This window comes from Blennius ocellaris (genome assembly GCF_963422515.1).
Source record: "Blennius ocellaris genome assembly, chromosome: 18".
Lineage (NCBI taxonomy): Eukaryota > Metazoa > Chordata > Actinopteri > Blenniiformes > Blenniidae > Blennius > Blennius ocellaris.
Genome location: NC_137667.1, coordinates 23,656,133 through 23,674,303, shown reverse-complemented (window position 1 = coordinate 23,674,303; position 18,171 = coordinate 23,656,133). Strand labels below are relative to the sequence as shown.

At 44.4% G+C, this 18,171-nt stretch overlaps 1 protein-coding gene across 2 annotated transcripts in view; it reads left to right on the top strand.

The window, feature by feature from the left end:
- The window catches only part of LOC308143338 (connector enhancer of kinase suppressor of ras 3-like), a 52,372-nt gene that overhangs the window by 16,120 nt on the left and 18,081 nt on the right, over positions 1 to 18,171 (top strand). For both annotated transcript variants that reach the window (XM_080514082.1, XM_080514081.1), the window contains exons 2-3: positions 14,103 to 14,266; positions 17,126 to 17,328. In XM_080514082.1, coding sequence (XP_080370208.1) covers positions 14,103 to 14,266; positions 17,126 to 17,328 — 367 coding nt within the window. The remainder of the gene's footprint in view (positions 1 to 14,102; positions 14,267 to 17,125; positions 17,329 to 18,171) is intronic.

Sequence of the window (18,171 nt, the reverse complement as noted above, 5' to 3'; positions counted from 1 at the left end):
AGTGAGTGGTTGGTGGAGGTCAGAGGGTGAATGTAGTGAGAGAGTGAGTGGTTGGTGGTGGTCAGAGGGTGAATGTAGTGAGAGAGAGAGTGGTTGGTGGTGGTCAGAGGGTGAATGTAGTGAGAGAGTGAGTGGTTGGTGGGGGTCAGAGGGTGAATGTAGTGAGAGAGTGAGTGGTTGGTGGTGGTCAGAAGGTGAATGTAGTGAGAGAGTGAGTGGTTGGTGGTGGTCAGAGGGTGAATGTAGTGAGAGAGTGAGTGGTTGGTGGTGGTCAGAGGGTGAATGTAGTGAGAGAGTGAGTGGTTGGTGGTGGTCAGAGGGTGAATGTAGTGAGAGAGTGAGTGGTTGGTGGAGGTCAGAGGGTGAATGTAGTGAGAGAGTGAGTGGTTGGTGGTGGTCAGAGGGTGAATGTAGTGAGAGAGAGAGTGGTTGGTGGAGGTCAGAGGGTGAATGTAGTGAGAGAGTGAGTGGTTGGTGGTGGTCAGAGGGTGAATGTAGTGAGAGAGTGAGTGGTTGGTGGTGGTCAGAGGGTGAATGTAGTGAGAGAGTGAGTGGTTGGTGGTGGTCAGAGGGTGAATGTAGTGAGAGAGAGAGTGGTTGGTGGTGGTCAGAGGGTGAATGTAGTGAGAGAGTGAGTGGTTGGTGGTGGTCAGAGGGTGAATGTAGTGAGAGAGTGAGTGGTTGGTGGGGGTCAGATTAGCGACCTCTCCTCCAGAGCAGCTACAGCTACACCATCCAATATGAGGGGATGAATCATGCAATGTAAAGTGTCAAAGCGCTTTATAAAACCAATGCATTATTATTAAAAAGACCAACATATTTATTTACTTGTTGATTTAATTTTTCTCACTAGGCATCAGCTTCACCCTCAAGATGACCTATAAACTGCATCATTGAATTGTGCTCTCCTACAACACAATGTGGACACTTAACATCACTTACTACTGTCCCACCTGTTTTCACCGGTTTTCATCTACAGATGCCGGCTGACCTCTGACTTACCGAAACGTTCCACTGAAGCCAAACGCTGACACCCCATTTAATCACCAACATCCAAAAGCAGGACCCTTGAAAATACAAGTTTGCTAGAGAAGCCCCTGGCTGTGCCGTTGATGAGCCCAACATGCCCCAATGTGGGCAGAGTCAACGTTGGCCGGGGTTTAGTTTGAGGGAGACGTGCTTGGGCAGCATATGGCTTTATGGCTGCACCTGAACGCGTCACTCAGCTCCGGCAGCTCAAACCAGACCAACATGGCAGCCTGTACACAACGTCTCTCTTTTGTTACCGACACATTTCAGAGAAATACGGTTCTGAAAACACTGGAAGTGAGAAATAAGCTGTACAGCTGAAAAGTTAAAACGCTGCTTCACAGATGTGTGCCAGCTGTGAGGGGGCGTGGCCTACAAGTTTTTCTTTTTTTTTCTTTTCAGAATCACTTTTTAATTATTAAAAAGGAAAGACAAATCATTTTTGACATTTTCTGCCCCTGACTGCACACTACTGTTCGTTAAGGCTTTTATGTCTTCAAGACAAACTTCTTGTTTGGCAAGTTGATCAGTATCATCTTTTTTTTATTTTTTTTTATTAAAAAAAGAAATTTTTAAATACTCACAGTCGTTCCAATTTGCTTTTACAGAGAAAATAGAAAAGCCCAACATATCCACATGAGCAAGCAGGTTTGTTTGTGACTGTGGAAAAGAAAAACTCCCCCAACAAGGAGAAACCTTTGTAGAAACCAGAGTCAGAGGGGGAGGAATTCTGCAGACCGGTTGGAGTGAGAGGATGGAGGAGAGGAGAGGAGAGGAAAGACAGAGAGATAGACTGGGTGGGGAGATACATACCCTTGTTAGTGCTACATACATTTTTTTTCTTTTTAATAATACAGTAATCACAGTGCTCTAAATATTTTCCAACTGCCATGAGATGAAACCAGCCTGAGCAACAACAGAGCAAAAACCAAAATAATCACAACAATTATAACAAAAGCAAAAACAAAATGACACAAAACAAAGAAAGGAAAAAAAAAAAGAGAAAAACAAACAGAACGAAACAAAAACAGGAAAAAAAACAAAAAACAAAACAAAACCCACCACCAACAACAACAACAACAAAAGCAAACAACAACTTGATAATTAACAGAACAATCTCATCAATGAGGAGTGGAAGTGTGTGTGTGTGTGTGTGTGTGTGTGTGTGTGTGTGTGTGTGTGTGTGTGTGTGTGTGTGTGTGTGTGTGTGTGTGTGTGTGTGTGTGTGTGTGTGTGTGTGTGTGTGTGTGTGTGTGTGTGTGTGGTTTGTCCTCTGGATGTGAATGGAACTGTTGTGGGGGGGCCGCAGCACCACCCCGGGGGCCGAGGCCACCAGGGCCGGACGTCGCCACTCCGGCACCCGGTGACCCACCGGATCCAGGGAGGCCCCGACAAACCCCCCCGGAGAGCCACGCCCCAACCAGGCAGCAGACGGAGCGCGCAGAGAGGACCCCACCCCCCCCCCACCCCCCCCCCAGCTGGCCTACAAGTTCGATGGCTGGCTGACGTCACTGCCCAGCTATTCTTCTTGTTCTTACGGGTTCCCATTGGAGCTGCAGGGGCTTAAAAAAGTTGGATTCGTCTCTCCGTTTCAGTCTCTATACCGTAAATGCCATAAACATTTGACTCCGCCCACGTTCCAAATAATTACCATAATGTTGCTCTGCTCTGCAGTCAGGGATTGTTGGCTTGCTACGCCTGTTTATACGTTTTCAACTGAAAACAGAAAGGTTTTGGGAGTCCGGAGTTACTGAAAACTCATCTTTTTGAAAACGGAAATGTCTCTTTGGAAATGGACAAAAACGCAACTTTTTTTAAAACACTCCGCTATGCATTTATTTCTTAAATGTCTTTTTTGTGGCTTTTTGATCCCAATAACTCATTTTTTTTTTTTTTTTACTTTTTACTAACTTATATTGTTTTAGATTGCTGTTTTTGTTGTATCTCTTTGATATTGCTTAGATGGAAAGTGAGTTATACAACTACGATTATTATTATTATTATTATTGCGATTATATCATTAAAATTATTATTCTTGTGCCTGCCTCTTTAAGAGGCAAGACACAAAGAATGCTATTCTCGGCGACCGTTGAATTTTATTATTAGGATTCTTTTTCTGTAATTTTTTCTGCGAGGAACTCGTCCCGACGGTTGGGAGCACCGACACACAAAAAGCAGATTTAAATGTCCGGAACAATTTTCATTGTAAAGTGAATGGGAGAGATCAAAAGAGAGGCAGGAACAACATTTCTTCTAAACTTCTTTACTGATTACGACTATTGCATCTCCTTGGAAATGCTGGAAAATGCTACTTTTTTTTAACAACGTTCTGACTATGTCTCTGTCGGCTGCAGAAAACACAACTGTTCTGAAATCCCAGAGTTTAATATCAGATGATTGAGAACATCAAGTTTCCTTCACTGCAGAGTTCTGACCGGCTCACAGTTCAGCGTGAAGTGTGTGTGTGTGTGTGTGTGTGTGTGTGTGTGTGTGTGTGTGTGTGTGTGTGTGTGTGTGTGTGTGTCCCACTACTTCTGCTTGTTTAGTTTCATTAGACTCTGCTGAGCACAAAATCTGCTCAAGGAAATCCTTTTTCCTCTTGAATGCCCCCCCCCCCCCCCCCCCCCCCCCACACACACACACACACTGTGTGGTACCAGCGAGATGAATGGTGGTCGGGTGTGTTAGTGTGTTTGACAGAGGCCTACTGAAACTATGAATAGAACCACTGCTCTTTGGCCACTCTTCCTCTCCACCCTGGTCCTGTTGTGGCCCAGGCGGGGTAAACATTCCCTTTGTTGCCCCTCAGCTGGGGTGTGTCGGGTTCAAACTCCATCTTTGTGTTTCAATAACGCAACACGTGCCGCTTGTTGTCATTCATGCACATGGTTGAGTTGAGCAGGGGCGATTCATCGGGGCAGCAGCAGTTGGACAAAGGAATGATACAGTCACACGGGACTGAGTTTGCAGTTCTGATTGACTTCATGCTCGGCCTTTTATTATACATGTGGCGTTCACAGGTTTCCCCGGGGCCTTCAGGGGACTCATCCACATACTCTTGCTTCATCCAGCGAGCCAGAAAATGGCTGACTCTGAGTTTTTGAGTCTTTCCAATCAAATAACAATTTCAACGCTCCAAGTGAAATCACATCGTTTTTGTTTCAGAAAAGTTTTGCGTTCACATTCGCGTTTTGAAAACGATGTCTGTTTACACGGAAATGGCAAAAATGTTGCTATTAGCATGCCGGGACACAGGTTGGCACTGTGTGTTTTCGTAATGGAACCACACAAACTTGTAGCAAAGAGCAATTCACTTCAAACATGAACATTTTCCACAGACATTCTAGTGGACAGACAACCATGTTGGATCATTATTACGATGACTAGTAAAGTTATAAATCAATTTACTACGGCCGTGGTGCGCAGTGACCAACACATGGCCGTCCTCATAGAAAGACCCGGTGTCAACATTTCCTTCCCTTGGCCAAATATGGCCTCTGTAGACCATATTCCAGGCCTATAGGGGGCGCTATAGCTCCACAGAAATACATAAAAAAATGGAAGAAGAAGACACGGAGTGTGAAAAAAACATCCTTGTGTTCGAGAAATCCAACATCTGGCCTTAACGCGACGAGCAGCTTCTGCAGCTGGACCTGGAGCACGCAGTCGGCCATGTTGTTGTTGAGTGGTGTTGTGGAGAGGGCTCCACAACACCACAACTCCACAACGCCTTACAGGTACAGAGCTGGGCCGATGACATCATCGTGTTTAGCTCACGTGTGCCTTGCCAATCCACATGTCAAAGGTGGTGTTTTCCAATTTTGATGATCTCGCACCTGATTTAAAAAAACATTTTCAGGCTCCTAAGACACGGCGCTGTGTGGATAATAAAGTAATTCTATTCTGTTCTATGCTATTCTAAACGTTGTTGAGTAAACGAGGCCTAAATGTCGAACCATTTGTTGATATTGCCGATCAATACATCGCCACTCAGTGTAATTGTCACTTTTCTGAAGTTCAGCAGGAGTTGTAAAGGTGAGGAACATCTTTCAACCCACCATTGATGGTGGGTGATCAGTAAAACAAGACGACAAGTCATGTTTGTTTTGAATTCTTTGACTAATGATTAACTGGACTTGTTTCATCACCGGACACTTTTTGTTCTCTTACATCTCCACGTGCTTCAGAGGCACACGATCTTTATCAGCACCCGTCCCTGTTAGAAATACTTTTAAGCCACTGTTTTGATTTAGTCACAGTTGGACAGGAATTCAAAATGTGATTCTCGGTACAACACGTCCGTCTGCTTTCCCTCTTAGTTCATCAGACTGTGGAGGCAGAAGGTCCAAACAATGAAACCTCAGCTATTCTTAGACTGTGCCCCATATATAGGACCAATTGGTGAGTTCCAGCTCTGACACTGCTTGATAAGCCGCCCTGGTTATACTAACCTGATGCCCTACATACACCATACATGTCTACTGACATACATTTTCCACAGTACATGGAATAAACCTTTTTCACTGTAAAACCTGTGTCATGGGGCCTCAGGGTTGTATGATGACCAGTGGCGGCTGATGGTAAAACATTTGGGGGGGGGGTGGGGCATACTGTAGGGCGGGTATTACAACATAACAATAAAGTATTCAAACATAAACCCTCATCTCATTGTTCAGCAATGCTAACTCTCAAGCTACTTTCATGGTGTTTGCATTTGTCAAAGATGTTTCAGGTCTCTTACCCCCGTTGTTCTCCACTAAACTTCAGTCCTTTGAAAAAGCAGACAGTGGAAGCAGTAAAAAGCTGTGCTAACTTCACGCCCAGCTAGCCAAGTGTGTTTAGCATAAACAGTGTAACTCCGCCCACCTGCCTGCTGCTGGATCTTTCAGTCTGGTTGCTCTGGTCCAAGCCTCTTCATCTATTTTCTTTCCTCAACGAACACCCTGTGAAAGGATTATTTTGTAAATTTGTGACACTTTGTCCGCCACCATCATTTCCTGTCCGATTCTTCAGATTGCCTCCGTATGTTTGAATGACACGGATACGATACCAGGCAGTGGCTTTGACTGACAAGTGTAATGACTAATCAGTCAGATTAGAGGAAGAATGACACAAAAAGCATTGATTGGCCAGAGGAGAATCTTTAAGTAGCCAATTGCAGACCAGCATTACGTCACATGGAAGCCAAATGTTTAAGAACACACATACAAACTCATTTGGCCGGCGGCCAAATGACAAGCCTACACTGATGACGACCCATCGGTGCGTACACACAGTTTTATTTTTTCTCTCTAGCGATTGATGGACAGCAGGTTAGAGGCCGGGACTCGTCTGCAAACACGAGGCTGCTCAGCGACCGAGATGTTGGCTTCTGTTCTGTGACTAAAGTAAACAGAGAAACTGGGCCTCTGGAGCAAGACTGCAGAAACATCCAGCCCTGCAAGGTCACCTGGAGTTCTGCTTGTGTTCCGGTTTCCATGCAGTCAGACGTATGTCTGCATTGAGATGCATCAGGAAAAGGGCAAAAGGAGGGATTTGAGAGTGAAGCATGTGGGGTTACAAATGTCTGCTCTTTGTTTGGCCTCCAATGGGCTTTCGTGCCAAGTCACATTTCTTCTGTCAACAAACAAGAAGGTTTCAAAGTACCCAGACCGAGAACAAAACAAGCTGTTGCTGTGATGAACCGGGAGCTGATTGGATTGGATTTCTACATAAAAGAAAAGAATGTTTCTGAAGCAGACTCTCAACAGATTAGCACATTTTTCTGGTAGATTCAAAGGTGATTAGAACACAGTTGGTGTAATGACCATTTTGGGGTCTGGAGTGGCAGCAGGTGTAACTTGACGGAAGGGGCACAGATGGTTTCTGACCGCTGCGCAATGCAACACTACGCAAAGTGACACAACGCTATGCAACGCAATGTTACGTGACGCAACGCAACACTTCGCTGTGCAACACTACGTAAAGTGACACAACGCTACGCAACGCAATGTTACGTGACGCAACGCAACACTTCGCTGTGCAACACTACGTAAAGTGACGCAACGCTACGCTAAGCAATGCTATGCTAAGCAATGCTATGCTAAGCAACGCTATGCTAAGCTACGCAAATGCTACGCAACCAAACTCCACAACGATGAGACCAACTACGAAGTTTATAGTTGCCGGATTATGGATTGTTGGAAAGGAGACTCAGTTGTTTGGGTGAAATAAAAGAAGAGTTTTGTACGATTCACGAAGTCCGACATCATCTTCTTCAAGACAGCGTAGGTGTGCACGGTGAGCACATCCGTTACATGTTTTCCGTCACGTTGGCTGAAGCTTTAGCTGTTACAGTTGGTGATAATGATCTGATCCAAACCGGAGAGGTTGGTAGAATTGCAGTGAGCAAACCACAGTCATTGAATGTTAGGTTTCTCTGAAGAATATATTCTTTCAGTAAATACTTTCTGGAACAGGCAACGAGGCTCCAGACCATCCAAACTACGAAGCTAATTGTAAACATTTAAAAGAAAACATTGATTTAAACACATTTTTTCAGAGTACAGACACAGCACTGAGACTGAGGTATCGGAGGTGCTGCCATCAGAGATCTGGACCTTTTAGACCTTTTGATTTCCACCATATAAAATTCGGCTGGAGCTGCAAAATATACAAATGATCTGAAATGTAGAAATAAACTAATGAAGAAAGAAAAGAAACGCTGTGGAGTCTATAAGCACATATTTGTTTAATTAAAGCTAAAGAATGACCAAGAGAAGTCACAATACAAAGATAAGCACATGTCCGTTTCATTGGTTTTTGTTATTCATTTATTTCTACCTACAAGCCAGTTGCTCCGCAGCATTACAGCGTGATCCCGTTTCCCAGAAGTTTGAAGCAGCGTTCTGTAAGTTTGGGCCAAGTGCCAAAAACCAACAATCCAACGCTCGAGAGGTAGAATGAGAAAAATGTCTGGGCAGCCGCAGAAATTAACGACGTTCAGCTTCGCATGAGATCGTCAGACCAGAGCGTGTCGAGAGCCGACGCAGCCCTGCAATCTTTATTACAATCTTAATTCTAGCTTTATAGTCAATAAGGAAGACTGGTACAGAGTCCTTGGTGCACAGACGGAATAACACAAGCTGGTAGATTTGAGTTAAATATGAAACCACACAAACAATCCTGTACACTCCTTATATTCTTTCACAGAACCAGTCGGCTCAAACTGCTTGGGAACAATAATTACATGTTTGGCAGCATGTAATGAAGTAATGATGGGGGGATCGAAGTGTGTTCTTGTTCTGCTTGTTGGATGGCAGCAGATCAGACTCAGCGCCTTGCATGATCGCCGCCTCATTGGTGTGTGAATGGGTGAATGTGATTAACACTGTAAACGCTTTGGAAAACCGCTATCAAAGTGAAATCCATTTCCCAAATCCATTTATTCCTCCGCTTCTTCACCACTTCATCTGTTCAGGGTGATGGCGGGTCAGAGTGGTCTTAGCCGACGGAAATCCCGTTTACGCGACAACATTTTAAGTGAAAACACATCGTTTTTGCAATTGTGTTTCAGAAAAATGTGTGTTTGCATGGCAAACGGCATCCGTTTACACTGAAGTGACAGAAATGCCAAAATGAATGTAGTTTGCATGTTGGGCCACTAGTGGGGGCTGTTTTTGTTTTTGTAGTGAAACCACACACACATACAGCAGAGAACAATATGTTAGAAACATTAACACTGGGAGAACAGACATTCTTCTGGACACACCACCAAGTTAGATTGTTATTACAGTGACTGTCAAAATAAAACCACCAAGTTAGATTGTTATTACAGTGACTGTCAAAATAAAACCACCAAGTTAGATTGTTATTACAGTGACTGTCAAAATAAAACCGCCAAGTTAGATTGTTATTACAGTGACTGTCAAAATAAAACCGCCAAGTTAGATCGTTATTACAGTGACTGTCAAAATAAAACCACCAAGTTAGATTGTTATTACAGTGACTGTCAAAATAAAACCACCAAGTTAGATTGTTATTACAGTGACTGTCAAAATAAAACCACCAAGTTAGATTGTTATTACAGTGACTGTCAAAATAAAACCGCCAAGTTAGATTGTTATTACAGTGACTGTCAAAATAAAACCGCCAAGTTAGATCGTTATTACAGTGACTGTCAAAATAAAACCGCCAAGTTAGATTGTTATTACAGTGACTGTCAAAATAAAACCACCAAGTTAGATTGTTATTACAGTGACTGTCAAAATAAAACCACCAAGTTAGATTGTTATTACAGTGACTGTCAAAATAAAACCGCCAAGTTAGATTGTTATTACAGTGACTGTCAAAATAAAACCGCCAAGTTAGATCGTTATTACAGTGACTGTCAAAATAAAACCACCAAGTTAGATTGTTATTACAGTGACTGTCAAAATAAAACCACCAAGTTAGATTGTTATTACAGTGACTGTCAAAATAAAACCACCAAGTTAGATTGTTATTACAGTGACTGTCAAAATAAAACCGCCAAGTTAGATTGTTATTACAGTGACTGTCAAAATAAAACCGCCAAGTTAGATCGTTATTACAGTGACTGTCAAAATAAAACCGCCAAGTTAGATTGTTATTACAGTGACTGTCAAAATAAAACCGCCAAGTTAGATTGTTATTACAGTGACTGTCAAAATAAAACCACCAAGTTGGATTGTTATTACAGTGACTGTCAAAATAAAACCACCAAGTTAGATTGTTATTACAGTGACTGTCAAAATAAAACCGCCAAGTTAGATTGTTATTACAGTGACTGTCAAAATAAAACCGCCAAGTTAGATTGTTATTACAGTGACTGTCAAAATAAAACCGCCAAGTTAGATCGTTATTACAGTGACTGTCAAAATAAAACCGCCAAGTTAGATTGTTATTACAGTGACTGTCAAAATAAAACCACCATGTTGGATTGTTATTACAATGACTGTCAAAATAAAACTACCAAGTTAGATTGTTATTATGGTGACTGTCAAAATTAAACCACCAAGTTGGATTGTTATTATGGTAACTGTCAAAATAAAAGTACCAAGTCCAGGAGAGTCTGGACTGGGAGTCATGACACTCTGGAGGAAACACTGTTCTGATTGTCTCTACCAGTGTTGGGACTACCTTACTTTTGCGGTAACGAGTGCTGTAACTAATTACTTTATCAAAATCAGTAACGCGTTTATCATTACTGCGATTTAAAGAGACTCGTTACTTCACGTACATAACTCAGAACTACGGTTACCGTGGTGGACGTGAAGCACACATGACGCAGTGACGTGCAAGTTGTGTTTCTATGAATGCTGAAGAAACTTGGGTTCTTTTTGAACTTTTAATAAACACTCGGTAGCATCCTAGCGCCCATCTAGTCTTACTCTCCTCTCGCTCCACGCAATCACATACAGCTGTAGGGGAACGCCGCCCTCTAGAGGTTGGAGGTGTCAGTGACTAGACTTTCAAGGTTAAAAAGAACGGATGAACCTCACTGTTTATGCTGAAATGATCTATTGAATCAGTTTTACACATTTATTGATTATTCCTACAGCCGCTAAATGTTCTGAGGCACAGTTTAATTTGTATACTGCCTGTTTCTACCTGTTTCAATGGCTACAACAAGCATGACTATCAAAAGTTTCAACATACGGCATGTTGTGTTTTGTTGATCCACTGCTTCATCGTAGTGATACTGGGTACAGTGATACATTATTTCAGTTGTTTTATCAAGTACTATGCCATAACAACCCCAAAATACTGTTTGTAGAAGGTTGGAAACAGTAGTTAAAATGTATTTTCAGTCATTTCATCATTCACTTGCCATCACACTACACTTCCATTGCACGTTCAAGCCACTAGGTGGCGCATTGCTCTTGTGGTAGGATAGGACTTGCATGTAAGCAAGCCAGAGGACTAGCAGCCTCCCTGCTATCCAGTTACGCATTAATAAGAGAATTTCGAGTTTCAAAAAAATGAAGTTACTTTGAAAGTAACGAGTAACTTAAAGTAACTGAGTTACTTTTGAAAGTAGTAACTAGTAACTGCAACTGAGTTACCTATTTAAAGTAACTTTTCCAACACTGGTCTCTACTGAGCATGTGCAGAAGAACTACTTACTGTGGGCGTGGTGCTCATGGCCAGTAGCATTGAAGCGTCTGCAATAAGTTGTATTTTCCCCAGTTTTGATGGAGATGGAATGTTTTAGAAAAGGTCCAACTTGGAAGCCGTTTTTAAAAAGTTGCATTTCCACTGTTCTGTTTCCAAACACAAAACTCTGAAGCCCGTCCTCGCCACCACGCCGCTGTGCATCCGTCTCTCAGCCTCTGTCATGTGATTGGCCTGTTGTTGGACGTGTGGCTTAAATCAAATTAACATAAGTTACAATTATTTTAAGTCAATTATAGTTATTGTAAATAAGGTAACCCTACCTGAGTAGACTTATTGGCCCAGATATAGTATAGTGTACGACTGCAGATGAGCGTTGTTCATATAAATGGGCTGAAACCTGCAAAATAATAAGCTTTTGCTTTTAGCTAGTCTTAAAAAAACTTAAGGATTTAATGGAAGAATTTACTGAATATTTAACGGGCATGTCGCCTTCATAAAGTGATTGCTTTACATTATCTGTATTCATAGTTCAGTATTGTGACCATACAGGAAGATCTGCAGGGGAAAACGATCATGTTGTGGCAAATGTCACGTTTTCAGAGGAACTATTAGAAGTCATTGACTGAACAAAGTTACCAAAGTTGCTGTAACTTTAAGATGTGAAGTCTTCCTCATATCAAACAGTTAAGTAGCTGGACGCATCAATGCAGTCCTCAAGAAGGAAGAAGCCACTTCTTTTAACCCTTCATGGTTTTAATTAAAGCTTCTGAAAACAAGTAAAGCTTCACCGCCAGTTTGAGTTTCTCTCCTTTGACCAGAACCCCGAGGCGTCAAGCAGGAATGTTTGAAGTGAGCGGCGGCCATCTGTCGCCCCCAACACCACCAGGAGTCTGGGCTTCTGACGGGGCGCTTTAATGACCACATGCAGGGACGCTTGTTTTCTCCTCCAACGCTCACCCCGGCTCACGCCTGCTGCTCACACCCACTCAGGCATTTGGGAGAGCAGTTGTTGGTCGTGGTCGTCGTCCGGGGCTCCTCATCATCGATGGCGGGCTCAGAGACAGATGCTCGTGTTTTCAGGATGAAAGGACTCTCAGCTGTCTGCTCATTTCAGTGTATAGAGGAAATGATTAAATACCCAGTGGTCCGTCTGGTTTGTTCACATACCTCCCGTTTACACGACAACGTTTCAAGTGAAAACGCATAAAGTTGCATTCTCCTCCCTTTCCACAAAAACGGAATCTGAGCATTTTACAAAAGTTGTGTTTTCCCCAATTGCCATGGAAACTGGGTTGAAAAATATTAAAAAGTTGTGTTTTCCCCCATTGCCATGTTGTCATTAAGTTGCAATTCCATCCTTTGCCCTGGAAACAAAGTATTTCAAAAAGTTTGTTTCCCCTGTGTCCACAGAGATGCAGTGGGAACATTTGCAAAAAGTTGCGTCTTCCTAAACACCGCTGTTGTGTAAAATCCAAAACACAACAAAGTGCTTCTGTTTTCACGTGGAAATGTGGTGTAAAGGAGGCCCTGGCCTTTGGAAAGAGTGAAAAGTGAAATAAATGAGTACTGTGTGAGTTTGAAGGGGCGCCACCATTATCTGAGGCGACATCTTCATGTTGCTTATTTTGCAAACACTGACATATTGGCTCTGGAAAACCAGATAATTTCTATTATGTTCCTCATAATTCCAGACGTTCTGGTCCTGTGGTGAACACTTTACCTTCTGCTGCTGCACCATGTTTGTCAGGACCAGTAAAAGTCCACTCCTTTACAGCCGGAGCCGCTCCAGCGACTCGGCACTGAGCTCGCTTTTATCTCGTCGCCCCGCCGACACTGGGAGGTCAGAGGTCACAGGTCAGGGTGGAGCATAGGATGGCGCCTCTGCAGCCAGCCGTGTCTCGCTCCTGGAGGACGGATTTATTAACGTGTGAAAAAAGAGAGCTACTGTTACTCTCAATGCTAATTTCTATATTTATAAAGGAAATAGAAATGCTTTGTAAATGATCCCCTGCTATCAGGGGAACATTAAGTCCCTGCGTGAGCAGAAAAGGTGAATCTTGTCCCTTGAAGGTGTCAGACTCATGGTCCTGCAGTGGAGCGAACGCCAGCACTCAGTGTTTACTCAGCAGCTGTTTGCTGTCAAACTCCAACGCATCAGAAGAATAGAGGCTGAAACTCCAGTATCGTTTACTCAGCTGTACAATCTGCCATCTTAAAGAGACAGTAACGGCGGTTCAGATAGACAAGGATCATTTTTTGACCTACTGGTGCACATATATCACCTGCAGTGTCTTTTTTAAATTTCCTCTATCAGTGTCTGGATGTCCATATACCTTTATCAAGTAGGAGGTAGACCAGGGGAGTTGACAGCCTGCAGGCTCCACTCCAGCCAAACCACCAAGACAATTAACATTTCAAGAAAAACATTGATTTTCTTTTTCTTTTTTTTTCTTTTTTACAACTTTCGTCAGAGTAGCAATACGACGGTGAGACCTGAGCTGAGATATCAGTGATGCTGACATGACGGCTCGCTAACTGGCATTAGCCTCAGAGCCGCGCTGTCAGGGGGAGTTTATAAAAACACCCAGAATGCAACAGTTATAGGAGAAGTTTTCTGGACTTTTCACTGCATTTTGCACCAGGAGTTTCATTGAAATTGGCTTCATGTTGAGGTTATAGTAGTTTTAACTAGTAACTGTTTGGTTCTTGCAACACAGCAGAAAAAAACCTGACAGTAAAATGTTATCCAGTCAAGATGAAACTTCTTGAGTCCGAAGTGTTTAATCCTGTTGGCTTGTGACACACTCCTCTTCACTATGGAGATTCTTGTCTTTGTAAGTCTATTCTCTTGTGTGCCGCTATCCTGTCTGTCTCTGTTTGAGCTGCTGTGACATTAATGAAGTCACATCTTACAGCAGCTGTGCCTCATGGTCTTCCTATGGTTGTGTGTGTCTCAGGTCTGGACGACAGCCTGCAGCAGTACGTCCCGTCTTTCCAGCAGCAGCATGTGGACGGTGAAAAGCTGCTCCGGATGTCCCACCAGGAGCTGCTGGGTCTGGGCGTGGCGCGGGTGGGACACCAGGAGCTGGTCCTGGAGGCCGTGGACCTGCTCTGTGCTCTGGTCAGTGAGACGTCCGGTACCAAACCCACCTCACACAACACATACAGTCACCTTCATGGTTTTCCTTGTGACGGATAGCAGAATGGGACTCTGAGGGTGTCTGGACACTGTTTGAAGACACTCATTCGTTGAGTTTGTGCATCGGACATGGCACGTTGCTCTATTTCCAGCTGTTGGTCTGACGGCTCCTGCTGCTCCAGGGAATGTGCTGATGTGAACCTTATAAAAACACTTTCAAGTTAAAGCTTCTGTAAAACTGGCAAAGTGCCCACAATCTGCTTTTACTCAGTCCGGGTTTCAAGACGAACCATCATGTTCTCAAGTGGAAACTGAAAACATTCGGCGGTCCCTTTACACGCCAACGGTGCTTGGAGTCACTGAAAACACCACGTTTTCAATACGCTTCTTCTCCATCTCCATGGAAACGGGATGAAATGCCCCGTTTTGAATACACCCAGTCTCCGTGGAAACGTGGGGAATTCAACTTATTGAATATGTATCTGATCCGTCGCTCCGTCCGTTTTCTAAATCGCTGCACCGACTTATTCCCGACACACCGAGGCCACAATCACACGACTGTCTTCAAGTGAAAACACTAAACCTTTGTTGCATTTTGCTCATCCCTCGACACGGTGCAATGGGGCTTTCCAGCACTTCTTGGAAATTCATTGAAAAACACCACTTTTCAAAATGCTGTGTGGTTTCATTACAAAAACAAAACATAAAAACTATTTAGTTTTCAGCTTTTCTATTGTTGCAGTGGAAATGGACTTGGTTTTCAAAACGTTGCTGTTTAAACATGAAACTTTTCTGAAACAAAAAAGCAAAAACCATACTGTGCACTGCACAAGCTATTTAAATGTACACTTTAAGAAGTTGGTAATATATTGTTTAAAGCAATTGTGGGAAACGGCGCGTTCTGTTTCTTATTCATTTTTGAATTTATTTCCAATTTATTCTTCACATCTTGCTTTGTCCTCAGTTGTAGTCCTGAAGCACAATCAAGTCTCCGCTAAGTCTCCTTCACGTGTTCAGTCACTCTTCAGATCAGTGACACAGGTACAAAAAACAAACACAGAGATCATAAAGGTCTCCCATAAACAAAACCTCCTGTCAACCAAGGAAGCTCCTGTTTGGGCCAGTTACTGTGCACAGAGCCCCTCAGTCAGCGCTTTATGAGCTGCTCTGTCTGCGTGGCCCTGAAAAGGAGGATTTACAGTCCTGCTGAGCTTTAATGGTGGAACGCCACTGAAAAGGTCCGGCAGCCGTCCTGAATGACACTGACTCTCGTCTGTCCGCCCCGAACAAGCCGTGGAAATAAAAGATAGAAACCACTGTATCTGCTCCCACTGGTAAAAATCTCTCCATGGATCCCCGCCACATCAGCTGTTCTGATTTCCTCTCTGGACAGGAAGTCAACCCAGAACACCACAACACAGCCTGTTGCTCAGAAAGTGCTGACATTATGTTGAATGAAGGTCGACCAGCTGTGTGGGACATTCATATAGTAAAGAGCATCTGAGGGTTACTGTACGCTGCTCACTTGCTCGTACTTGCTAGTTTTAAAGTTGTTTTAATCATCCTTGAGTGTGTATTGTTGTATTTTCACTCTATAATCTGTGTGTGTGTGTGTGTGTGTGTGTGTGTGTGTGTGTGTGTGTGTGTGTGTGTGTGTGTGTGTGTGTGTGTGTGTGTGTGTGTGTGTGTGTGTGTGTGTGTGTGTGTGTGTGTGTGTGTGTGTGTGTGTGTGTGTGTGTGTGTGTGTGTGTGTCAGAGGAAGGGGTGGGGGGTCTCAGACTAGTGGGGGGGCTCCACCATCTGTTTCCTGCTTCAATGTGCCTCACGCAGGAAAACACCTCCGTCAGTTACTCAGCAAGTCGGCGGAACGCTGACGTCTGTGTTACTGTTTCACTAAACTCCTGTTTGCTGGAGGAAGGTTCTCCATCAATCCCGTCAGCAACAGGAAATATGTCCCACTGTGTGGAATGTTGTATTAGTAGCTGTGATTATCAGTTTCTAACTTTCACATTATAGAGCATCTTCCTCCTGACATCCAGATTATAGAGCATCTTCCTCCCACTAACTGATGTAGCTAATGTGACACAGAAAAACTACAATAGCACATTATTAAGACAGGCCCAACTGAGTAAAAGTGGTTAAACCCCCTCACTGAGGGTGGAGCACATTACACCACCTCACTGAGGGTGGAGCACATTACACTACCTCACTGAGGGTGGAGCACATTACACCTCCTCACTGAGGGTGGAGCACATTACACCACCTCACTGAGGGTGGAGCACATTACACCACCTCGCTGAGGGTGGAGCACATTACACCACCTCACTGAGGGTGGAGCACATTACACCTCCTCACTGAGGGTGGAGCACATTACACCTCCTCACTGAGGGTGGAGCACATTACACCACCACACTGAGGGTGGAGCACATTACACCAACACACTGAGGGTGGAGCACATTACACCACCTCGCTGAGGGTGGAGCACATTACACCTCCTCACTGAGGGTGGAGCACATTACACCTCCTCACTGAGGGTGGAGCACATTACACCTCCTCACTGAGGGTGGAGCCCCCCCAGGGGGGCTGAGGCTCTTGCTCAGGGAACCACGGTATATGTTATTAATGACTGTGGGAGGAACCTGGGGAACCCAGAGGGAACCCACCCCCCCCACACACACACACACACACACACACACACACACACACACACACACACACACACACACACACACACACACACACACACACACAGGGAGAACATACAAACTCCACACACCCGACTGGGTTTGAACCAGGCCCTTGTCATCCAGAATGTAATACTGTGATTGAACCTTTTCGCAGAACTACGGCGTGGAGTCGGACAACCTGAAGACGCTGGTGGGGAGGATGAGGGCGGCCCACCACAACCTGAACCTGGCCATATCGCAGCGCAGGAAGAACCCCGCCTACCACAACAAGAACTCCCACCAGCCCACCAACGAGTTCCTCACCGCCGTGGTGGAGCTGATCGGAGCCGCCAAGCGTCTGCTGGGCTGGCTGGACAGGTACCTGACGCCACGGCAGAGGAACCGCTGGGCCTCTGCTTCTCCCTCCGCTTGTCCAATGAAACATCATTTCAAATAACCAGGGATTTTCAGGGGTGAATATTAACGTGCGAGGCACCTGTCGGCTGTGTGAGCCGGTTGCAGGGTGGCTCAGCTTGTATCAGCTTGACAACATTCCTCTTCCTCTGCAGCCATTCCACACAAACGGCGACGCCCACAGCACACCTGACAGCTGGTGTGTGTGTCAGGCCCAAGAACCCAACACTCTCAGGTTAAAGTCCCAGTGAAATGTAACACACTACTTTGCAAACAACGGTAGTTTGGGTACTACTTGTAAGGTTCGTCCGACTCTGCCCCACCACTGTTGTCGCATAACAAAGTTATTTGAATTTTGAATCTCCAGCCGAGGAAGTCGGGGGAATCCTTCTTCTTCGTGGGCGTGACGTCAAGAGTTGTGCAGATCTCCATCTGTTGTGTTTATATCGGCTTGTTTCCTCTTAAATATCAAAGTTTTTACAGTGTTTTGAAGTTATAGTCGGTGTTTTATGAGCCTTGACGAAAGATTGAACATGGAAGAGACCAGAGGGGAGAAAAGGAGCACAGGCCGCAGGAGCCACCAGCTCCCGCTAGCTCGCGCGGTTAGCGGATAGCAGGAGCCGCTAGCTCGGGCAGCTTGATCAAGTAATACCTGGACTCATTTTTGGTGATTCCACGTCGTTCTGCCAAAAGTCAGGACGCCTCAAAGCCTCAAAGGTGAAAACTGGCGGCTGCTGAGGCGAGGAGACGAGGACGAATGGAGGACGAAGCGTCTTCTGCTTCCTCAAACATGTTCCAGACGGGGTC